The sequence below is a fragment of the Planococcus citri genome, chromosome 5, assembly GCF_950023065.1.
Source record: "Planococcus citri chromosome 5, ihPlaCitr1.1, whole genome shotgun sequence".
NCBI classification, from domain to species: Eukaryota; Metazoa; Arthropoda; class Insecta; order Hemiptera; family Pseudococcidae; genus Planococcus; species Planococcus citri.
The window spans coordinates 41,714,830-41,740,773 of NC_088681.1; the positions used below are offsets into that span (position 1 = coordinate 41,714,830).

Here is a 25,944-nt window from a genome sequence, read left to right on the forward strand (position 1 = left end):
AACGAGGTTACTCAACTTGGGTTACATGCTGACTCGAAGGCTGCAGAAAGTCCAGATTGATTCATTTGAAGGGGATTTTGAAAAAATCAATAGATAATTTATGTCAAGTTTCGATATTGAAATTGAACAATTCATAAAAGGGTTGGAAATTTGAGAAAAACAATTACTTATTTATTATTTATTCGTTAAATTTTAAAATTACAGAAGCGTAAACTTGATTCAAATTGAAGAGATTGAATTCCTTGTAAAGAAAATCCAAACTAATCACTGATCCGATTTAATGATATCAAAATAATTATGTAATATAATTATGAGGGATTTCATCAACTCATTTGCTCAAAAGTCGGAAGTATTTCTACAATGATTCGACAATTTTGTAGACCCCTTTTCTTTTTTTCTTGATGTGTTTGAATTTTTACTTTCTAGTATTGAATTTTCAATTTTTTTTGTAGTTTTATTCAACATCCTAAAACTTTTAATGCCCCTGAAAATTTTGAATTTTTTTAAAAAGCAGAGAAGGTTTGTATGTTTTTTGAGAGTTTTACAATCTTTTTTAACATAGAACACAATGCTGTATCTCCCATGTGTCTGCTGTTACTTGTATCAAGGTGATGGGTTTGGAGGAGTTGATTTTTGGTAGCTCCTCGTAGGGAAAAAATCTGAGATCTGGTCACAAGGTGAGCTTTCTCAGGTTTGGGTACGATTTCGAATCTGTACATACGAAAAGGTATTTTTCAGCCCAAAATTTTTCAAAAACTCAGTTGAGCTACAGACAATTTCTAAAGTTGCAGCCCAATCGCACTTTTTGATCATTTTCGCACAATTCCATTCGTCATTTTCACATTTTTTTTTAGTAAATTTCAATTCACCTCATATACATATATTGGCAAATAATTGAATGATGAGAGGTCAGAAGGGGTAGGTCCAACCCCCTTGGGACTGGAAAATTGATCAATGGGTCATCTGATGAGAAATTAGATGTAGAGCCGCATTCATCGTCCTAACCATTTTTGAGCTGGACTCAATACTTTTCGATATATTGGTCAAAAACCGATTGGGGGGGCGAAGATCCACAAAGGGGGAGAAGTGGTCACAATACGCTAAAACTGGTTTTTGAAACTCGTATCAACATTCCATTCGACAATTTTACATTTTTTAGTGCATTTCAATTCATCTCACGTGCGTATATAGGCAAATAACTGATAAGTGAAGGGGGCGGAGGGGGCGGGATGACATTGTGCTCCGCTCTGTACCTCAGAAAAACAAAGAAAACCACCCCCGTACCATTTTGGAACGATTTAAGGTATTACAATCAATATTAACCATCAACATTATGGCGACCGATTTTGGGGGGCTAAGATCCACAATTTAGGGGAAAGCTCACCCGGGACCGCAAGGGACTCCTCGGATTCGTTTTCAGGCCATCAAAATGGACCAGTATACCAAAAATCAGCTTGCCACCTACAGATTCACGATACCCCCTATTTTTTTGCTTAAGTTACTGGACTATTGTTACATCACGCTTTTTGACGTTCCAACCCCCTCAGCTCGGCCCCTATCAATGATAAGAAAAAAAATGACACATTTTTGAAATCGTCGTAAAATTTTGCAACTTTTTATCTGGACTAGTTTTCGATTGCTAAATTTATTTACTGACAATATTCGTTTGAATGCGTGACTTTAAAAATTTGGAATACAAAAGTTCAACTTTGGGAACCGCTGAAATGTGAGGTATCACTAAATGAGAACGGTCATGGGTAGATATTTCAAGAGTGATCCAATACGAGTTATTTGAGACCACAAGCACCCCCCTACCCCCTTTTGGTTGGGATTTATTGGACAAAACAGATGACAACGTAGGTGCTCAATTTTCACAACTTTGAGAACCCCTGGATCGGTTTTGCAATTCGATCTCAAAAATGTAATGGTGGTTTCGGGGTCGGGAAATGATCCCCTTTCGAGGAAATATCGCGAAAATTGTATATCTTTCCGGTCCCATTGTTTTGATAATTTTCACTTTGGTACCCCTACTATTTGGTGTTTTTTTTTTACAAAATTCAAAATTGTATAAATTTTTAATATTTTATGTTTTTCACATTTTGAAATTATTGATGTATTTTTGGTACTTATTCCACTATTTTCCTGAAAATTTTAAATTTTCTTTTAAAAATTGAGTAGGTAGGCATGTTTTTTAAAAATTTTACTATCTTTTTTCGAAGTTTTCAACTTGAAAAAATGCTAAAATAAATGTCTTCAAAGTTTCCAAGTTTTATTAAGTTTTTTCAATTTCATTTGAACTTGTATTTTTTTGAGGGTGTTTATAATTACAAGAATATTACACCCGTAAAGTGAGAGGGAGAGGGGTTAGATATGGTTTGTGAGGTTGGTGTTTTTTATTAGGGAGATGAATTTTCTTTTGAAATTTTTGACATTCTGAAATCTTCAATCTGTTCAAAAATTTCAAACTTTCCTCAGAGTTTTACGTGTTTACCAAATTTTTCCAAAAATTAAAAGAACTTTAAATGTTTTTCCAATTTTTTTGTTTTTTTCCTCAAAATTTCATGTTTTTTAAAATTCAGTATCCGTAGGTTTTACTTCAATTTTTTTCGAAGTTTTTAAGATTCAAAGGCTTTTTCATTTTGATCAAAACATTCAAAACCTTCAATTTTTGGGAATTTCAGCCTCTGAAAATATTCAATCTTTCCATAATTTCCACTTTTTCTAGAATTTTTAATGTTTTTACCACATTTACCACCATTTTTTTTTATTTTCATTTTTTTCTCAACTTTTTTCAATGCTTTTTCCAAATTCTCTAGCTTTTTTGAAGTTAGGTATGTTTCTGTTTTGTTTGTCAAATTCTCCATTCTTCTCCATCTTAATAATTTCCACAAGAAGCGATGAAGGTAGGGGTACCTACTCTATCATTAGACAAGATGTCGCATAGGTTGCTTATTCGCAATTTCAAGGGATCAACTGACAACTGAATCACCCTGCATTCTACCTATTTCCATTCTTTGTTATAGTCCTTGCATGTACACGGTACGATTAATCGGTATATTTGATGATTTCAGTGAAGAGCAAACGGCGGTAGCCGAACTGGACGGATGGGCCAGAGTGAGATCATCGTCGAATACAATATCCGCAGATTGTGAAGTAATGGATACTTCATTCTCTTCAAAAGGGTTCAATACGCACCAATTCAATCGGCCTAGACCGAAAATAGGCGTAAGTATCCGATACTCGTACACTGGAAATACCTATAACTCTTTTCACTCGGGAGGATGAAAACTGGAACACGTTATTTTGTCAATTTGCAGCCAAAAGCCAGACCATTTACGTGGACTTGGTTACGAGAATCGTGCGTAGCGTGGTGGCATTCGGGTAACGAAGACTACGAACTAGAGGACTACTGGGACGACACGAATAGCGAAGTCGGTGTCGGTACACCTCTCTCGGGAGAGACTCCTTTACAATCCAGTGTGTCTAGATGTACGTCTTTAAATGTGATCAAAGAGCCATCTACCATGAACCCGCAATCCAGGGTACAAGACTCGCGTAGTATAGCTCAAACGAATAGATTAGTATCGTCGAGATCGGTATCTAGTGATTCTGTAAGTACATATTTCTACTCTTTTTTATTTTCATCTACTTACCTACCCCATTCCATCTCCCATACCAATCCATGGTATTTTTGATAATCTCCCAAACAGGTATATACCATATTAATCAGACTGCCAGCATCAGACTGCGAAGGTACCGGTGGCGAAGGTCCCTCGATAAAAATGATCCCGGAGCATTTTTCTAAAACCGCTCCGGCCTCGTTGATCAGCAGAGGGCGTTCGGAGTTCGCCAACACCACCGCCGGTCAACCAATCACCAGGAGGCCTTCTAATATAGCCGATATCAGAATGCCTCTGAATCCTAAAGTAATCTCCAAACAGATGGTGACCGGTTCCAAGTCCATTCTGCCGATAAAACCGAAACCGCTGAAGAAGAAGAAAAAACCAGTCGAAAAGAAGGCCGACAAAAAAGCCGCCAAAACGTTGTCCGCCATACTGTTAGCATTTATTTTAACCTGGACTCCGTATAATATTTTAGTATTATTAAAACCGTTGACTGCCTTTCCCGATTACGTTTCTAAAGGTTTGTGGGATTTTTTCTATTATTTGTGTTATATTAATAGTACAATTAATCCTGTTTGTTACGCTTTATGTAATGCATCGTTTAGACGAACTTACGTTCGGATACTAAGTTGTAAATGGAAAAAGAAACATAGGATAGCTATAAATAGAGGATTTTATAATTGATGCGCTTATCATAGGCTAATAGTTTCGTTTATTTTTTCCCCCATTTTTTTTTATTTTTTATTTTTCTTATCGAAAGAATCATTCTACTATTATAAATTGTTCGGATTTCGTGCATTTTTTTCGTTTCATCGACGAGTTCATCGAATGCGAATCGCGATCTTTAAGACCATAAATTTATGGATCAAGGTCTAATACGCTAAAAGCGGCGACAATCTGTGCCTTTCAGCTTTCATTTCAATATTTATTGGGTTTTCAAAAGGGATCATATTTGAATTGCCTACCTCACTCCCCCATCCCCCATTTTGATTTACGTTAATCCTTGGCCAAAAAAAATCAAAAAAGAAGGACAGGCAATAATTTTAATGCATATTCTGTAGCCTGAGAAAATGACACTCTTTCTCCAAGTACTCATAATATTTAATATTTTTAATAACATCCCAGGGAAAAATCATGAGATCTGGACATTCCATGGATCAACAAGTCAACGTTTTGATTGAGTTAAATCGGTTCAGACCTGATCAGATCCAACAGAGGAGCCTTATTGGATCTGAACAGATTTGAATAAGTACATCTGATCAGATTCAGGCGGATTCAATCTTCTGATCACATGAGATTACATTTGTTCAGCCCTGATCAGATCCAAATCATTATTGGTTCATAGTTCATCTGAACTCGAATTTCGAAGTATCCCTCACATTCCCACCCTTTTTGTTCATTTTCATTGAAAAAAGGACAAAATTGTCATTTTATTACATGGTTATGTAGTTAAGGTCAAATTATGCCAGAGAGTTCTCAACCTCTATAAAAGTGGCAAAATTTACTAACATGAAAAACTTGACCATTGTTTATTATTCGCTGAAGGGAGCTGTTCTTTAAAGAACACCCTATTCAATTTCTTAAAAGAGAAATTACGTTATGAGGTTAGGATGAAAAATCGCAATTTTTGAATTTTCAATCATTTGATTTTTTGGAAAATTGGGAAATGGGTTTCAAAAATCATTTTCGCTCCACATTTGAGAAGTGAAATAACGTTTGTAAAATTTTTTCTCGGAGCCCACAGCTTTGAGGAAAGGATTACTGTAATGCACTTACCTCAAAATCAGAAGGAAAATTTTTCAACCACGAACTGTCTTCCTTCATTTTATTCGCAAGGGAACCTTTTGATCTGGTACCCTTTGATTCGAACGAAACCAAGTTGAATTGAAAGAGCATGTCTCCAAGCCCCTGTAATCAAAATTTCAGCTCCCACAGTTCATTTTTGAATTTTCAGCGAATTTTCGAAAATTTAAAAAATTCAAAAAAGCTGTTTTGAGGGCGATTTTTATTTTTTTTCGTGATATACGCACAAATTTTTCTGAGTAAAGTGAACCAATAGGAATAATTTAGTAAATTCAACTCTCACACATCAACGAGTACAAGTTTTGGACCATTCTGGAGCCTCCAGTGATTTTTCAATTTTTTCCAGAAATTTCAAATCCCTCTGGAGAATTCAAAAATGAAAATTAAGACCAACAATAATATGGTTGGTGCTTATTGGACACCCTTTCGACCGTTTTAGGCAGTTACTCCGGAATTTCAGGAATACCAATGTAAAGGGTGATTTTTTGACCAATTTGTCAATGCCAGAAAATGTGAAAAAGAAAACAAATCTTCAAAGACGAAAAATTCACTTTTGAACCAGCAATCCTGAAATTTCACATTAACCACTGAAAATGATCAAAAACGTGCCCAATTAGTACAGATTAAAGGTATGGGTGCCTAAGTTCATCTTTGACCCTTCCAAAGCAATTTGAAATTTCCGGAGAAAATCAAAATATCGCTGAAGGCTTCAGAATGACCCAAAAAAGTACCTAGTTGTTGATGTATGGAAGTTGAACTGAAGGAGTTATTCACATTGGGCTACTTTGCTCAAAAAATTTACATTTCATAAGAAAGCTTCAAAATCACCCTTGGAATAGTTTTTTGAATTTTTAAAATTTTCAAAAATTCGCTAGAAATTCAAAAATGAACTTTAGGGCTTGAAGTTTTGGTTACAGAGGGTTTGAAACATGCTCTTTCGATCAAGCCTGAATTCATTCAAATCAAATCAGAGAGTGCAATTTCAAAAGCATCTCTTGTCAGCAATATTGAGGGTCCCCTCCTTTTCTCTAGCAATTCACTTATCCATATAATATTTTCTAAGAAAAAAATCTAAAGACGAAAAAGTACATAGGTTGTACGTATAAATAAATTCGCCAGTTAAAAAAACTGCCTTCGATGTATGTTGTTTTAGAGACCAAAATATGGACAATAAAAAACGACCAATGAGTAACAGTTAAACTTTCTGAATAAGTACTAATCCCAAAGCCTTGCACACTCACCACTAAGCCCTAAAGTAATCAAAGATGGATACATTCAGAGGCACAAAAACGCATTCGATGAACAAAAAAATTATTGTTTTATGTGGAGCCTTAGATGAACAGGCACTCTCAAAATTTTACCAAGTTACCAATTTTATAATAATTTACCTACGTAATTATCACCGCATGCATTTCAAAAGGTAGTAAAAAATCTACCAAAATTATAATATGATCACGAAGAAACAAACATACCTAGCTTTAGCAACACTTTGTTAATCCGCTGGAAAATCCATACAGGGTCACTATTACCTGTGAAAAAACAAAATAAACCAAATTCGAAATAAAATTCCATAAACACAATTTTTTTTTATCAATACATCACCACCACCAATAAGAGAAACAAGAAACCCCGCGATTAAAATATTAGATAACGCAGCATTGCACATCTGCTTTCGACCGCAATCACTGAAGCACTGAGCCACGCGACGTAACGCCCCGCCCAACGAGCCCAATACCCCCCACCAACACATTGCGCAGCTCTTCATTTCGAGTACCTACACATACTCAGACAATCAGATACCTTCTACGATCATATCTTTTGTATGTATTTGCGTACCTGCGCTAAAGCCGGTCAAAATTTATGCAATGATCGAGTATTAAAAATGTTTATCCATTTGGAATAAATATTTAACGAGTTCTTTGTTGAGTACATAACACCATATTAATTGTGATACTGTAGATTTCACTATAATAGGAAGCAAATTTCACGGAGATTTGAGGTAACACTACAAAATAAAAGGGAAAAGCTTGATTATAAAATACCCACTCTCATTTTATACCTATACGTTACAACGAAGGCTCGAATGTTTCTTTTTTCATTTACTCGATTATAATCGCGTATTATATTGGAAATTTTTACGTGTTTTTATAATTTTATAATTATTTTTCGGTAATTTTATTCGCTTTGCAACCAACCAAGGTTTCCTATATACAATTAAACAGTGTTAAAAGTCTGATTTTTATTTTTAGATAGCTTGGTAATTTTATTATCTAATGCAAAGCGTGTGGTTAACCCAATTTAGCGAATTTTTCTTATTTTGTATAAAAATTTCTTTCATCGTGTAAATAGATTGAATTGATTTTATATAAAGTATACGGTTGTAAATTTTTTAAACCTTTTTTTTACACATGGATTTTATTGTTTTTATTTTAATGTTTTTTTTTCTTTTTTTCGTTTCGTTCGTTTGTGTTTTGATTTTTTTTTAAATTCGTTATTTAACGTTAATTTTCCCCGTTCGGTTTGGAAAATATTCACTCAAAGTGAATAATTTTCTGAAGACTCGACATCACCAGTTTTATACTATACTTATACCTACAAGCAAGATAACACAATCGTCAATTAAATCGCATTCAATGCGGTAATCATAGTGCTGACTAAACTATAAATTAATCGGTTAGGTACTGATAATTTTAACGTGTTGCTTGTTATCGAGCTGTCAAACAGCAATATTTTACTAAAACACCAACCAGCAGTTTAGTCATCACTGCTCAAACGTACAAGTATTTCCGTAATAGTACAATAATAATTGTTGCTTCGCCAGTATACTTAAAATTGGGGATGTAATCAAATTTTATTACTGATTCCTGTGCAATAATTTACCAGAATTTTGTTTGAATTATTCAGCATGCAAATAGAATACCAGGATATTGACTAGAAAATTCAATTCCTCGTTTTAAAAAAAAGTTCCTAATGGTTTGAATAGGGTATTCCTCTGAACAAAAAAACTAACTACCTACATAAATTGCATCCCTGAAAAATGTAATCTCACAATTTCCTATAAATATTTAACTGAAACCTCAATAACAGCGATCTCCTATATCACGCTTGCTTCGTTATATTTGATAAGTTGAAAAAAAAAAGATTCCGACATTGAAATACAGAATGTGTTTTATTTTTTATATCACCGAAAATCCTATTCAATTTTCCTTTATATTTTACTTTTTCGTTTTCAGTTTATATTGTGATGCGTAATTCTTTTTGTTTGTTATTTTCATATAATTTGTATTCTATTTTATATAATTTATTTTATTTTTTAAATCCTAAAAGTATCAGGTAATTTAGTAATAAAAAACGGTTTCATTTTGACTTTTTTTTTTCGTTTTTCGTTTTTTTTGTTTTTCTCGATATATACTGTATTTTTAATTTTACCAAATAAGTACCACTTTTGTGCCATCAGGCCTAAAATGAAAATTTTAAATACCATTTATTTTTTCCTGTTTTTATATTATTTTTGCGTTGAATGCGACGATAAACCCCGTCGCGTATGAGTGTAACTTTTTAAGAAATATAATTTTTCAAATAATTTCGTTGTTGTTCTTCAAATTAGGCATCTTATTTTATTCATAAAGAAGTGACATCTTATGAAATAGTATTTCAAAATTGTGCGAAATTTAATAAAAATCATACATCATGAAAAATTACAAAAATCTTAACAATTGTGCAAAAGGAAGCGACTTAAAATGGAAACATTTCGTCGACGAAATTATTTGATTGGATACATTTTGCTGGGAGAAATTTGTTATAAATTAAAGTGGCAGGTTTTTGTGCTGATTAATTTTGAATAAGAAATGTCATCGATTAAAAAAACTAATCTTAGTTCTTATGTTTATATAAATCTTAATTTTAACTAAGTATAAAATAATAGTATGATTCGCATTCTCAATTTCAGGCTTCGACGTCGATCAATGGAGGTGTTCCATTCTGTAGAAAAATTTTTAATTAGTAAATTTTTTTTGGAAATTTAAAAATCAGAAGCTATGTTGCGTTTATTATGCTTCTGTGATTTTTTAAAATTATAAAAAATTCTACAAAGTGTCAAAATGAGGTCAAAATAAATTATAAGCACAAAAAAACTACTAAAACAGCCGAAATATATAATACTAAATGCTTAAAGCGAACAAGCACAACCACTCGCGACGTTAGTTCAAATATGTATGGACAGAAATATCATTAGTGCGCATGCGCGCAAAAAATCACAAGTGTTGCCAGAAGGCAAATCGTAAATTATACTATGTAACATCATTTATTTATTCTAGTAAAACCAGAGAAAACCTGTCATCAACAGGAGCAAACACAACTACCTTCTACGCTGGTTGGCGAACAAATGAAAGCGCGCATGCGCGAGCTGTTCAGTGTAATCAAGAAATAAGGCAAAAAAGTGTCTCCCCGGAGGTAAGTACACATATGTACGATTTAAATTGCTGAAGATTGGTTAATTGGCAAAAAAAATCAGTGCTTTTTCAACATTTGACTGTTTTTTTTGTTTTTGTTTTGTTATTTACATTGTTGCCATTTTTTATTTTTCCCAGTAAAATCAAGCATCTCGATCAAAACAGAATCTTCTTGAGATTGACTAAAATTCAAAATAAAATTTACAAAAATATGAACCAGAATTTTTCATACCATTTGCGAAATAAGTATGGGACTCACGGATGAGCAAGAATTGGCTCTTGTACTATTTTTTTTTATCTCAACACTTCTCAAACTCTTTCATCAGAAGAGAGAAACTTCAAGTTCAAATAATCATCAAAAAAAAATTAAAATTATTTTGTAACTCTTTTTCCATCAGAAGAGTTCATAGTCTTTGGTTTACGACTACGAGCAAACTCATCTGAAAGAATTTGAAACTCTTTTCAAATTGTTTTCATTTTTTCTTTTTTTCAACGGTTTTTTTGCAAAAAAAAAATTTCAAGGCTACATCATGTTTACTAACACCACAATATCAGAATTTGAGAATTTTCCCAACATTTTTGCAGCTTTGACAAGTAATATGCAATTTCAGCAACTCTAGTTTCAAACAAATAATGATACATAAGTTATTGACGTCAAAAGGAGTTTTCAGAAGAGTTTTTGAATTTTTCAGAAGAGCTCTTTAGCAAAAGAGTTCAAACTCGCTGACTCTATCAAGCTTTAAATTTTTGGAAAAACGTTTTCAAAAAACTGGCGCCCAACCGTGAGAACAGTTCATCAAATTTTTTTGCTAATCTCAATGAAAATAATTTTCATACGTTCAAAAATCATGAGCTATTTTTTTCTGAAAAATTTTGAGATTTTCAACTCAAGATTTATTATAATGTAAAAATTTTAAATTTTGCGAAAAAATCAGTTAAATGTTGACAAAAGTACTTAGTTGAAATATCAATTGAATCGAGCAAAAAAGAGGTCGACAGATTTTGACCAAATTCAGTAGAGACTTTAATTTTGAGTTGAAAACTACCCACATTTTTTTTTAGCTCCTAAGGTGCATCTGAAGGGAAGGAATGGGCCCTCAAGGCGAGTACATTTTCAAAAAAATCGTGCTTTTTCGCTTCTGTCACTAGTTACCCAACCTGTTTTTGGAAAAATGGCCCATATTTTCATCAAAATCCAAGATTACTTTAAGGGTTATTCTACCGAGAAGTTGACAATTGGAAAATCGTTAATTTTTGGATAAATTCGTATTCTGAAATTTTTTTCTACTCAGATATTTCTCATAAATTGAGAAAAATATTGAAAGATTTCATTCCTGATACTGGTAAAATATTAAGGAACGCATGGGGCCAATTTTTTGGTTATGTTATTAGGTATTGCTAACTTGAGACAATCGAAAAAATCTCTAAGCTTTTAGGTACATACATACCTATTTTTCTCGATTTACTCATTTAAACTGACATTCATTTCGAACCTTAATCATCATAAGGATCGAAAATCGTAAATAAATCGATCGTGAGGATCGTTTAATCGATTTTTCATCTGAAATTGTAGTTTTGGAGCCTGAAGTTGATTTTCTTATATTCGAATAATTTGATCATGTGAAATCAAAAATCTAAAAAAATTGATTCTCGATCATGATCGATTTTTCATCGGTAGGCAAATCAATTTTTGAAGCTGAAATTAATTTTTTCCATTATATTTTGGAACGCAGTGGTGCCAATTTTTTGGCCATTTTTGCCCATTTCAAAAAATCTAAAAAAATAACCAAAAACTTGTGATATTTTTTCGATTTTTTGAAGTTGGCAGTAACGACCAAAAAATTGGCATAACTGCGTTCCAAAATAATTCCCTAGCTTCAGAAATGATATCTTTCAATATTTTAGAATAATTAATGTGAAATATCGACGAAGAGATTCAAAACACGAATTTATCCAAAAATAAGCGTTTGTAAATTTACCATTTGATGCATTTTAGTTGTAGCACATGTAGAGGTACGTAATATAGTAATAGTACATATATACAGTAAAGCTATATCATTACTCGAAGGGTACCGAAGTAGGTACAGGGCAAATTTGCGAAATCGAAAATCAATATTTACAGCGTAATTTTTACGCATTATTTATGTACCGGTGGCGATTGAATCGAACATTGTTTTCAATCAATATCGAAAAAGGGAGAGGAAAAACCTTTGCGAAGAGAATAAACTCGTATACGAGATACAAAGACAGACGTAGAAAACAGAAGTTTACTTAATTGCATCGGTACCAGCAGTAGTAAGTACATAGGTAGGTATATATAACTTGTACCGCGTGCAATTTGAAAACGTACCTTTGAATGACTTGAAATCCCTTGGCAGAGTTGAAAATCTCGATAAAACTTTTCGCTGTTTATAAGAGACAGACGCGATTATCACCGAGATAGGATTCCTCCTCCCCTTGCACTATGCGAGGGGGCGCTTGGGTTAAAAATATATTATACGATTCTGTTCAATAACAACTCCGCCATTTACCCATATTACTCTTTCTTTATAATATTATTTTCAACTTTTGTTATTTGTTAAAGTTTAAGAATTCAAAAGATGCGGCGCAGCGCAGAGGGTGGTCACCAAGTCTCGGACCTCTCGGTTCGCACTTCGCAGCAGCAGAAACAAAACTCTATGGAAGTTTCTTTATGAACTTTGGTAAACTTTAATATTATCCGTTTAAGTAAAAGTGAAACAGTAGTCGTTTCCAAGCTCTATACACGTTTAAAACCTCACATATAGCACAGTAAAACGCTCCTGAACACTATTTTAATATACGCGGCCAGCGAGCGGCAGCATTGGCAAGTTTAGTTGAAATAGTGTGGCGGCGCTACCGGAATATACCACTAGTGCCTTCGACTCCCCCACAGGCCATGTCTACACAACCTAGTACTACGTCATCGCCTCCTCTCTCTAAACGCCATATATCGTATCAACAGATCGAAATCGTTTGATAAAAGAAAATTGAAAAGTTTTTCAATACGATTTCGACAATCGTACTGAAATTTCTTCGGGTTTTTTCCTTCTTTGCTCTCCTTTTTCGCAACTGTGTGTACCTTACTTACTGTCTCTCTTTCTCGATGCGTGTGCACCACATAATGGAGCGTTTTCCTTTCCTTTTAGTCCTCTTTTTTTTTTTTTTCATTTTCGCAACAGTAGACGAAATGCAAGATGAAGAAAAAAATAGGTCATTTACAATTGACTGCTTATACTGCCACACTACTGACGGTTAGGTACTTTTCTTTTGCTTCTGCTTCTCCATCTCTTTCTTGACAAAGAATCTCTATTACATGCCGAGCACGACGACGACGACTATAGTGAATTTCTTTCTCTCACTTTTACACTCTCGTCTCGCATGCACTCGTTGCCAATCAACATCAACAACGTTATACAGGATGTCCTTGAAAAAAATTTACCTGGTGAGACGAAACCACTACCAAGTGAAATTATCGAGAATTTTCATCCCCCACCACCACTTCCTATCACTTCCAATGGCTCAGGAAATAATGACAGGTTAAAAACGAAAGGTACCTGAAAAGAAAATCTGAGCGAAAAGACCCATCCGGTTTCCTTTTTTATTCAAGTTGACACGAAATATAAATGATCAACTCTACTAAACTTCTGTAAGTATCTGCATTTTGTATTCGTATTTACGGCAAACTGGTTATGCAATTTTATTAACATATAAGAACACCAATACATTTTGAGAGACTACGCAGCAGACTGCAGGGGTACTCGTTACGTGCACTTCTTTTTAGCGTTGAACGAGTAAGAAGAGTGGCATGAAAGCTATATTTAGACCTCAAAGCAACCAGATGAATATTTTACCCCCTCCTCTCTTACTTCAGAAAAAAAAACATAGCTAAGTAAGAATGGTCATTTCGCTTTGAGCGAGGATTTAAAAATTGACCAGTGGATGTTGGTTTTATATAGGGTAGATATAAAACTCTCCTGATGAAATTTCCAGGTAACTATGTACCTCACCCCCTCCCCCTCCCCTCACCCTCACGGAAAATTGCAATTTCTGTCAACAATTCTTCTCCTTGACAGTCTTGATAAAAATTTTTTCAACTTGCAGAAATGCAATACACTAGGTATTGAAGGTCATTTATGGGGATTTTTTCAGAAGAATCTGTGGATACGTAATAAGACTCGTGATCAGTTCAGTTCAGCTGTGCCTACCTCCAACATTTTCTTCAGGATTTTTCCAACAAACAAAAGACGTTATAAAATGAAAAAAACTGTTTTTTTCCGCAATACTTCCAGCTTTAAAGGATTAATTTTGGACAGTAAAATTTATTTTTCTGCCGATGTTATAGTGAAACAATTACAAATTACAAGACCAGCCTGAATTTGAATCAATTTTTTGATAACTCTTCGAATAACGTGATGAGAGGGGGGGGGGGTCAAATATCTTTCAACATCATCGTAGGGTGAATTTTATTGATTAATGCATAAACTTTTTCCAGGTACGAGTATTCATGAAAACTAAGGTCGAGAGAGGAGAGGTGAAAATCGAAAAAGGCTCTTATTTTGAAAGTTCAAATTTTATCCCCTCTTCTGAAAATAAAAGGCTTCGTTTTCAGAAATTTTCGAACTAAAAACTGAGGTAGGTAAACACTTAAATTTTTTATGGTGTCAAAAATTAGTGAGTAGATACTAGATACCTACTTGAATAAATTTTGAACATTTCGCCATCACATTAACTTTTCTAAATTCTAAAAACCAAAAAATAAATACATAAAAATCGAACCTCGAACAACAATTATTTCAACCTCAAGAAAAGCCTATTTAAGGTGATTATTTCGCACTAAAATTTTTGAAAATGGCGAAAATTCGCCAGATTGGAATTCTATACATATATTGACCTAGGCCATTGTAATCGAAATCCAAGACCACTTTTACGGTTCTACTGAGCGATTGAAAATTTGCAAGTTTGTTACTTTAAATAAATTCGTATTTTAAAAATTTTTCCATCTCACACATTTTGTATTAATCAAACCAAAACATTGAAAGATATCATTTCTGAAACTGGAGAAATATTGTGGAATACAGTGATGCCAATTTTTTTACCATTACAGTCAATTTCAAAAAACTAAAAAATTCAAAATTTGTCTGTTTTTCTCGATTTTTTGAAATCGTTAGTATGATCAAAAAGTTGGCATCACTGTACTGCATAATATTTCCCTGGATACAGAAATGATATCCTTTATGTTTTGGATAAATTAATGCAGAAAATTAATTGAGAAGAGAAAAAATTCTAAAATACAAATTTATCCAAAAATTTGCAAATTACTTATTTTTTGGATAAATTCGTGTTTTGAAAAATGTTTTTTTCCCAAACATTTCGTATTAATTATGCCAGAACATTGGAAGATGGCTTTTTTGAAATTCAGGTAATATTTTGGAATACAATGGCGCCAATTTTTTGAAGAAAAGAAATCAGTTTCAAAAAACCGAAAAAATGTAATAATTTTTCAGATATTTTTTTCGGTATTATTGAAATGGGCATTGGTAATTATGGCCAAAAAATTGGCACCACCGAATTCCTTATTTCAGGAATGATGTATGTACTTATCTTTCAAAGTTTTGGCATAATGAATGCAAGATATTTAAGAAGAAAATATTTTAAGCAATTTGCAATTTTCAACTTCTCAGCAGAATCTTAAAAGTGGTCTTGGATTTTGATGACGGTAACCCCTACATAATTCGAGGCAAAATCTCAAACGCTATCTTTTGGAAGTGGATCATTTTTCCCAAAAACAGGTTGGGCAGGGGCAAGAGCGAGACCACGACTTTTTCGAAAATGCTCTCTTTTTCTCAAAGAACCCATATCTTCCCTCTACGAAATTTCCACTCAATTTAGTCAAAATCCTTCGGCATTTTGTTTGCGATCTACCCTTATTTACTTCAATTTTTGAGTTAGATAAATTCTTCAAAATTAGAGAATTGTTTCCTGTTTTCAAAAATTTTGGTCAATGTGTACCGTACGTGAATTTTCAAGTTTCCAGATCAAAATATCTTATTATCTGAGACAAAGTGACCCAAATTAAGCAATAGGCAACTGGAAAAATTTTCCTCCAACTATAAGTATAAGAGCTTCGGAAAAGAAGACTTCAATTTTATGTGAGTACATAAACAGCTGACTCATTCTTTATCACAACCACTTGAAAAAACACAGTTGTGAAAACATTTTCAAAATTTACTAAATAGGTAAGTATCAAGTATTAGCTTCACTTCCTTTTAAAGGAAGGACACCCTGTATACAGGTTTACGTTAGATTAACAATCGAAACATACCGTTTCGCCAACAGGGCGAGTATTTCGCAATAACGGTTTACTTTTCCGGCAAATAAAAAACGGTGGCGTCGAGCCATTACGCTTTATACAGCTCATTTCTTACACGGCCGCAAACCGAACCACCTTAAATAATTTATACGTTGGTATATTTTCGTCGATGGCTTCGACGTTGGCTGCTGTGAGAGTTTCGGGTTGGCTTCGTATGCAATTTAATACATGCAGCAGGTGTTAGACGTCGTATCGAACTAAACTACTCGTAAAATAATATAATTGAGCCGAATAAAAGCTCGCATATCGTGGTAGCTCTACGTAGCTACAACTACTGATACTATGAACACTATGCAGAATCTACTTTCTTCCACGATCTATATAAATGTACTACTACAGACAACACATACAGGGTGTCTGGTTTGGAGGAGAGTAGATGTTCAGAGGTGAATATCACTGATCGAAATGATGTTTCATTTTCATGTAAATCCACTGACAAGATACCACATAGAATAGAGCTTCAACGAGTTCAATTTTTCATCACCTCAAGCGTCAAGTGGTAGATAGTTTTCACAATTGTATTAACATGTGCTAAAAAAATCTTCATTGAGAGCTTAGGTATGTGTCTAGCATTGCATCGTATACGTGCACAATACATACAACAGACATTGAGTATATGAGTACATAAACGCGATACACACACATGCAATGTACTCGTACATGGCCTTTTGCAACGTGCTGCCGAATCAATTAAAAGCAAATAAACCGAGTACGCCGAAAGTTACACACGCAGGCAAGCGACGGTCTACTCACGTATAAAACAATAGTGTGTGTATTATTAACGTACAACATAAGTTTATAAGTACCATTCCATTTACTAATTTTCCATTTCCATTACCGCATTTTGGTTTCATTAAAACTTTTGCTGATTCAATCCTTTCGTTTAGAATCTGTTAACATGTACATATGTTATACGCTTTGAATAAATTATACATATTCGCCTTTACCTTTACTACAACAACGGTGTGTATAATATACGTTACGCTGCGGCCCCACTTCCAACCCCCTTCACCATTCACGCCTCCTCGTACGTACCCCTTTACCTGCAACGCACACTACTACAGAAGGAGTAGGTTGGGTTCGTAGTACGTACGTATACACCTATATAGGTAAATATGCGAAAACATGTGCACTTAGTAAACGCCACCACGTTGCTACCTGACCCCACCTCCCCCCTCTACCTCTAACCCCTCGCACATGGGTACTCCATACCATATACACACATGACACACAATGGTATCGCAATTAGCATCTGTTTCCAAAAGCTATTTTCGAAACAATTCAAATTTCTAGCCAGGTTTTTTTTTCTCGCCATCTCTCCTCCTATTCCTCTTTCTCGTTTCCCAACAGCCCTATCTCTTTACATATAGCGATGGCTCGATTGTGTCGTATGTGTGTATTCAGATGAAAGCGTGCGCCGGATGCGCGATACCTATTTGAATAAATCTCCTCTACGTCCATCTCGTTCTTATTCCTTATTTCTCGTACATGGAATAGACCTTGTACTCGTAGCAGCTGCTGCAACGTCCGAATTCGACCTTTGCAAAAGGTAAACACGCCATTCTTCAAATAAAGGCATAACATATCGTGATTACGTCCCTGGCACCTCCTCTCGCCCGTATCTGCAGATCTAAGACTCGAGTGTTGGATGAAAAAGATAAACACATACCGAAATGATTTAGGTTAATCAGCCTAACTGAGATTTTTTCAAATTTCTCTCGAGTCTTTTATTTGCAAGGTAATAATGCATTTCGGAACTCCAATTAACACCCTCCTTTCATCTCTCTGGCGAATATACATATGATGGAGCAGTCTAATGGTAGAGGTTGGGAAGGAGAAGAGGGGCTAGATCGAAAAACTAGGTTGATGTTCGGACTTGGCGCTTTAAAAAACTGAACACACAAAATGTGGCACAGTATGATCATTTTTTTCATCTCATAAGGGGATATTTACAACTCGTCGACTCGATTGAGGTGAAATTGGGCTTATTGAAAGAGCATGTAATCCAGACTTCGAACCAAATTTTCAGCTATCGAAGTAGATTTTTCGATTTTTGACAAATTTTTGAGAATGGCGGAAACGACCTATGCATATTAATTTTCTAGAAAAAGAGTACATAATGATAAAGATAAACATCCGAAACTCGGCTTATAATCCAGAATAGATTCCCCCTCCCCTCGAATCGATTCCCACAATTTTTAAGCTGATCTGAAACCTTCAACAATAATGTTGACTTTTCTCTAGCAATTTTAAATCGCTCTAGAAGGCGAATGCAATCAACACTGGCATTCTGAATCGATTAGGGCAGATGAATGACCAATCTGAGGAGACTAGTTGAAGAATCTATAAATTTTTTATAAAATTTCAATTCGTAAATTTTCGCAATAAATTATCGACTCTAAACCTCTACAATGGAAACTCAACCCCCCTCGCCCAAATGACATGATTCGAGGACACATTTTTTCAAGGTTTAAAAAACGAACGTTGAGTGGCTGGAATAATGTTGTTTTCTAAATTGACGATTTTGGAGGGTTTTTTTTCTGTTTTTTTTTTGTTTTTAAATTATGTACAGATTTTTGTAGATTACAATTTTTTTTAAAGTTCTTAAAAGTCAGATCAAATATTGTAAGATCAGATAAATGCTTTAAATATTGTAACTGATCAAATTCTTTCCAAAGTTTTTAAAAGTCTGGTATTTATGTAGGTAATATTAAAATGTCAGAGAATATGACATAATATCTATCAAAATGCCAGAAATTGGTCGTTCCAAAAAAAAAGGTGTCAAATTCATAATATAATAATAAAATGAAGAATTGAACAATCGTGATTGTCTGCATGCCTGAACCGCTTTCCAAGGTCGTTTGTCTGTCTGCGTGACCTCTCAAGGTTATTGACCCATATGTCTGACTTCTCGAAGTCGTTTGTCTGTCTGTCTCTCTGTCTACGTGGCCTCTTAAGGTCACTGACCCTTCTATCTGGCTTTACATGGTCATATCCGCCTGTCTGATCTCTCATGGCTGTCTATATAATTATGCTCTCGTAAGGTCATTGACCTCTCTGCCAGGGTGCTTGTCTGATTTCACAAGGTCACATGTCAGTCTGGTCTCTTAGGTCATTGACCCATATCTGGCTTCACAGGGTCATATAAGTCTGTCTGACCTCTCATGTCTGTATATAATTATATGATCTCTTAAGGTCATTGACCCCTCTGTCAGGGTGCTTGTCTGGTTTCACAAGGTCACATGTCTGTCTGGTCTCTCAGGTCATTGACCCTTCTATCTCGCTTCACAGGGTCGTATGTGCCTATCTGACCTCTCATGGATGTCTACACATACTTAATATGCTCTCCTAAGGTTATTGACCTCTCTCTCTCTGTCTTCTTGAGGTCGTCTGTCGGTCTGTCTGCCTGTCTGGCCTCTTAAAGTCATTTACCCATCGGTCTGGCTTTTCAAGGTCATCTGTATGCGTGGCCTCTAAAGGTCATTGACCTGCCGTTCTGACATATGAAGGTCACTGACCTACCTGTCTAGCCTCTCACAGTTGTCGGTCTGCCACGTCTGTCTTCCCAAGGTCGTCTGTCTACCTCTTAAGGTCATTAACCCTCATGTCTGGCATTCCAAGGTCGTCTGTCTTTCTGTCAGACCTCTCACAATTTAGTAATTTTGTTTTAAGTTATTATAAATGTGATTTGGTATCTAAATTTAGGAGGAAGAAATTCAAAAAAATATATACAAGTGTTGAAATTTTTTAGGAAATTTCTATCAACTTGATCTTTTGTTTTTAGCAGCATCTTTAAATTTGGCTTTGGAAATGAACATGGAAATTGAGGAAATCTTCGATTTCAAAAATGAGTATCGACTAAATTTTTTTTCAAATATCATAACGTAATTTTTCAGTTCAAACGAAAATTTTTGGAATTTATTCACTGAATTACTCTGGGTAGTTGAAGTGTCGAGTATTTACTTTTCCAACAATCAAATGCAAGAATATAAAAATATTAAAAAAGAGTTCAAAAAAGTTTGACCAAACTTTTTGAAAAAAGACCACGATTCGACGGTCTATTCAAGTTATTTTTGAGAAAAATCAAACAAAGAGTTCACTCAGAGTTGACTTTGAGTCAAGAGTAGGAAAAAACTTTTTGCCCTGCCCTGGTGACTGGTGAGCAAGAAACGCAAAATCAAATGTGAAGAGTCGACGAATTGGGTCAAAATATCAAGATACGACAATACAGATATTCACTCGTTAGGAAGTCAACGATCTATGCAAAATGTAAACTGCACAGAAGTAAATATAAAATAATTGTTTGATTGTCAGAAAGTTAATAAAATTCGACATCAATAAAAATATTCCTCCAATAAAATTAAAATTTCAAATTTCCAATCTTCCTTATACCTAACTATTTCACAGCCAATTTATCTCATCTCATAGGGAAAAAACCACTCAACGATTCGAGTTAAACTCGAGAAAGAAATCAATTCCTTTGATAATTATACACCTGTAAAATACCAAATACAACTCTTTCAATTCGTAGACGTCTCAATTTTAATTTCAACGTCGAGTACACAAACGCGAGCAGACGTACGGGTTGAAATTTCTACATCACTCGAAATAAAATAGGCAGATTTTTCAAGTACACTCGACATCTAATACCGAGCATATCATTACCTACGTATAAATCACAAGTAGGTACACCGAGACGAAGACGATGCGAAGAGAAGAGTAAAGTATTGCTAATTCTGATTTATCATTTTCCGCGTATAAGCCGTCGACAAAGATACAAAATTCATTTAAAAAAAGTACCGTCGTCATCGTTGAGGTATCCTTTGATATGTAAAGGGTGCTACATCCAATTACTTTTTTTTCCTACCCTTCTTGCAGTATTCTCCTTGTGCTGCGCGGGTTGGGTTTTCCGTACGTAGAAAAAGAGCGTTTGTTTTCCTCGTATCATATCCTTATTAAAATTCTAATGGAATGATAAAAATAGCACCTTTGTACAAGTCTGCGTTTTAATATACGAATTACGTCAACGAGATTTTCCATGTGTATGTAAAACCAACAAGAACAACGTATACAGCATCTCAGTCAACCCTAAAACACAATTCTCTTCTCTTCTTTTTTTTTTCATCCTTCTTTGAGAATCATTTAAATGTAATTTCGTCGTCGTATTTTGAATTACAAATAATACTGAATTTCTGATGTTTTCCAAACATAGGCTTCCTCACTTTTGAATAAAAAAAAACCGCCGCAATAGTAGAAGAGGAGAAAAAAATAAAGCTTATACGAAGGGGGAAAAACCACATACGTGAAATCTCTCGCTTTTCGTACATCCTACTATACTACACAGTACACACGCATTCCTATCCTAGCTCGTACATAAAACTTTTCTCCAAAACGTACGTACTACGTAAAATAGGGTGAAAGGTAAACTGAGTGAATTTGATGGCTTTAGCGTAGATATACGTAATACGTATATACGCTAATAATTCAAAATAACTCGTAAAATGCCAACTTTTAACTAAAATCTCATTACCTGTAACCTACGTTGCTCGGCTTCCGCTAATTTATCTTGTAGCATTTTATGTGTCAGAGGCGGTGGCGTTGTTTGTTGCTCCTCTAAACGCTGTAATCTTTTAGGGGGATGTTTTTTAATCAGACTGTCTTCTTCTTCGTTCAAAGGAACTACAAAGGCTACAGCTGCAAATGAAGTCGATGAATACTGATTTTAGTTTTTCTTCCTTTTTTAACGTATTTTTTGTATATCTAATGTAGGAATATATTACTAAGCCATTATTATTATTATATTTTTATTATACGAGCAGTCGGCGAAAAATATGTAAAAATAGAGGGTAATCTTTCATCGGTGTATCGTCCAAAGCTTCAATTAACCTATAGTCACTTTTACAGGCCTTATATTTAAATAAGACGTCGCATTTACGCACCATCTGCATTGTACGCCTGAATACAGAAAAAAAATGCTTTCAATTCATGAAAATCTAACACTTTTTTTCTCACCTTCTATCTTTTTGCGAATTGTTCTCATTCTTCATATTATTATCAAAAATAATATCCAAAATAACTGCTTCTAAAAGTCAATTACGATTAGACTAATTTTTTGAAATTCATATTGAGTTGTTGTAAAGTGCTATTCAAGAAATACTAAAATGTGAACTGTTTTGAACATCCCTTCCACCCCCTCGCCCAAAAAAAGGGACGAGAATTTTTGTCTCAAAAACCGAAACTCTTCTTGAATGAAAAAAATCAAGCATAGGTTAGAGGGCCGAGCAAGAAAGGTATGGTTTGGAAGGGAGAACTATGAAGACAAAGCCCTTAAGAAAGTTAATTTTATTGGATTTTTGACCGCACTCACCATTTCACTAGAAAAAAAATTCTTGCTAAACTTCCAGGTTCAGAGTTACACTACCAACATTTTTTTTTTTAATTTTTTGGCAAGAATGCGAACACAAAAACATTGACAACATTTATTTGGTGGCTATTTATTTCCTACAAACGCCACAAAAATTTCAAAATTCTTGGTCAGCTTGTTCATAAAGTAATGAATTTTTAAACGAAAAATATTCGCAAGGGAGGTGAGAAGAGAGGACTGGGTGAAATTTTTTCGGTTTTTCACATTGTTTTGTTCACCAAAAATGCTCCACAATTATTTTCAAAACCCAAGTCAAGAACCGATCCATTTCTCTTAACCTGGAACATGAAGTCTTTTTGAATCCACAACGTAAAATAAAACCGAAAGGATAAACGTTGGTCGTAGAGGAAGGGGGTGAAATATAAAGTTCGTCGTTTTTACCACATAGCACCCTTTCTTGCTTGTTAAATCGACACCAAAGAAAAAGTCCACAACCATAATTTTTCTTCCTTGCTGTACACACATCCAAAAATGCATTGAAATCCATTCACATGTGTTAATAAAATTGCCTAACCAGTTTGCCGTGAATACGAGAAAATACTCATTTATGTAGAAGTGAAATTTTCATAGTACTCAAGTTCCTTTTGGTGTTCTAAAATGATTTTTACATACTCACGATTTCTTGCGAAATTTCCTAATTTTGAGAACTCATAATTGTAGATTAGTTCAAGTTGGAGCAAATCTGTTGATGGGATTTCGAAGAAAATGAAAAAGAGATTCAAAATTAATAATTGGAATTTAAAAGGCTCAACACTGAACTTCCACTGTGAAAGCACAACTTTTAATAATCTGGACAAAAGTTGCAAATTATCATTTTCAAATGTAAAAAAATTACAAAAACACGTTTTTTCAGTTTTTTTTTTCGAAACCCAAAAGCATTACAAAGGCTGAAATAAGCATTCTTGCAATCTTCATTTTAAACAGTACCTAAGATTTTTTTGCAATTTTGGCAAAGAAAAAAGTTTTCCCTGTAAGTTTGCAAAAAAAAAAAAAAAAAAAACAAGACAATTTGACATTTTGACAAAATATGGGTCCTTTTTGCAATTTTTACAAAAATGTCGGATTTTTCGCAATTTTGACAAAAAAGTGAGATTTTATTATCATAAGTAATAATTTTTTAAGCAATTTTGATTTTGAAAATTTGATTTTTTTTTAGTAAGACCAAAAATGATTTTTTAGTAGGTACCTAATTTTAATTTAAAAAATTGATTTTTTTAAAACAATAAAATCAGATTTTTGCTACAAAAAAATGAAGACTAGGTATCTAAAAATTTTGATTGAAAAAAAAGCTTCACCTGCAATTTTGCCAAAACATAATTATCTAAGTATTTTATAGTTTTCACAAAAACGTAAGAACTTTTAAAATTTTGGCAAAAAAAAGTTAAGATTTTTTAGTAATTCTGATTTAAAAAACTGATTTTTTTTTTTAGATAATAGAAGCGGATTTCTTTGGACAAAAAAAAACAATACATACTATGTACATATCTAAAAATGTTGTCCCAAAATAAAGTTTTTCCTGCAACTTTTTTTTTTTAAACAAGACTACCCTACTTGGCAATTTTGACTAAATATGGGTCTTTTTTACAGTTTTCACAAAAACGTAGAATTTTTCACAATTTTGGCGAAAAAAGTAAAATGTTTTCGTAATTCTGATAAAAACCCATTTTTTAGACAATTTTGACAAAAAACGCATTTTTTTGCGACAAAAAAAAACAAGAATATCTGGATAATTTTGACAACAAACGAATTTTTTTGACAATTTTGATTTTAAAAAAGTAAGATTTTTCAGAATTTTGACAAAAAACAGACTTCCGGAGAAATTTGACCAAAAAAACAGGTCCTTTTCTGCAATTTTTTTCAATTAAAGTCGAAATGCAATAAAAATAAAAAATAATAACATCCCACATCGATTGTCACTAATAATTTGATGACACTGAGTTCGAAGATCGGTTTATTTTCTGTAAATCGCCACCCATTACCCCAACCAAAAATTTTAAAAAGATTGAAAATAAGTCATGGCATATTGCCATTGTGTCGTTCATTTTCGAAAATTCAGATGTGTTTTGGTTACGATCCCTCAATACCTTCCAGCTCCTTCAAATTTTCAAAGTTTTCCAACCCTTCTTTGCTTCAAAATTGGAATTCTTTATAAACAAAGAGCATTTCCAATGCTTCTAATCGTTCATGGAAATTAGTATTTTGCTGATAAATTGACTGCTCTAAAAATAACCTACCTTCGTGACTCTACCATGATTCGATTTTTGGTAATCAAAGATACGTAGGTATTCTATCAAACAGAGGAGCTGATGAAATATGCGAATGAAAATTACCTAATTTCTAATAAAAACCTTCTTTCCATCGTGCAACTTTCATCACGATAATTCTCCAATTATTTTCTAATTACAATCTCATTCCACTCATCAGAGCACTAAAAAACTCGTACATACAATATAAACTCAAATAATAGGCGCACGTTCATTTCAAAATCAAACATGCATAACAAACACTTCCACCATTGCTACATTTCTACACTAGGTACATGTGTATTGTATACTTTCGCATCAACCACTCAAAACGTGGAAATAATCACACAAATGAACCCCCCCTATTGAAAATACCTCTCATCACCATCTTATAGAAAAGGAAGCGAGAAAACACACTTCTGAGTAAATTTTCGCCCTTTCCGACGTACACTCGTTTGAAAATTGGAATGAGAAAAAAACTACACTTGTCTGAGACGCACACAACACTGATTTCGCAGCTTTGATTGCGAAATTATACGAATTCTCGAGCACTCGACAGCACGGCATACCCTTATAAATCAATTTTAAAATTAAGGGTTCGCCGAAGAGACGGCGGAGCGGCGCGGCGGTTAAAAGAGCGAGAAGAACAAAATACTTACGAGATGGTAACTCTCCATTCGAACTAATACCGTTTACCATATTTTTTAACAACGGTCTTTTAGCATCGGGCGGCAGAGCGTTTGTTGATCCGGTGCAACCCATTTTTAAAAGGCTGTGGTTTTTTTTTCCTCTACAGCGTATAAAGGCCGGTTTTCGCAAATGAAATCGTCTCGGTGGCTTTTTCGCTCAACTGTTATACTCGAAGGTGTTCGCTGGATGGGCGCATTTTATCTGCAAAAAATTTCGTAAAAAGGTAATACAGTTGATTGGAAAATTTGAGAAGCACTTTTTCAACAACTTTCTTTCTAGTACCAAGGTAGAGGTACCTACAACATTGTAGTAGACTATG

General features: G+C 34.1%; 2 protein-coding genes across 3 annotated transcripts in view; one reads left to right on the forward strand and one right to left on the reverse strand.

Moving 5' to 3' along the window:
• The window catches only part of mAChR-A (muscarinic Acetylcholine Receptor, A-type), a 148,688-nt gene extending 139,679 nt beyond the window's left edge, over window positions 1-9,009 (forward strand). For both annotated transcript variants that reach the window (XM_065365349.1, XM_065365350.1), the window contains exons 4-6: window positions 3,072-3,225; window positions 3,318-3,611; window positions 3,711-9,009. In XM_065365349.1, coding sequence (XP_065221421.1) covers window positions 3,072-3,225; window positions 3,318-3,611; window positions 3,711-4,307 — 1,045 coding nt within the window. In that variant the 3' untranslated portion in view covers window positions 4,308-9,009. The remainder of the gene's footprint in view (window positions 1-3,071; window positions 3,226-3,317; window positions 3,612-3,710) is intronic.
• Window positions 9,003-25,944, reverse strand: LOC135846322 (uncharacterized). Its single transcript, XM_065365352.1, has 4 exons — window positions 25,595-25,944; window positions 21,799-21,962; window positions 17,075-17,158; window positions 9,003-9,407 (listed from the first exon to the last, which is right to left on the reverse strand). The coding sequence occupies exons 1-4, from the start codon at window positions 25,695-25,697 to the stop codon at window positions 9,372-9,374; spliced, it is 387 nt and encodes a 128-aa protein (XP_065221424.1). The 5' UTR covers window positions 25,698-25,944; the 3' UTR covers window positions 9,003-9,371.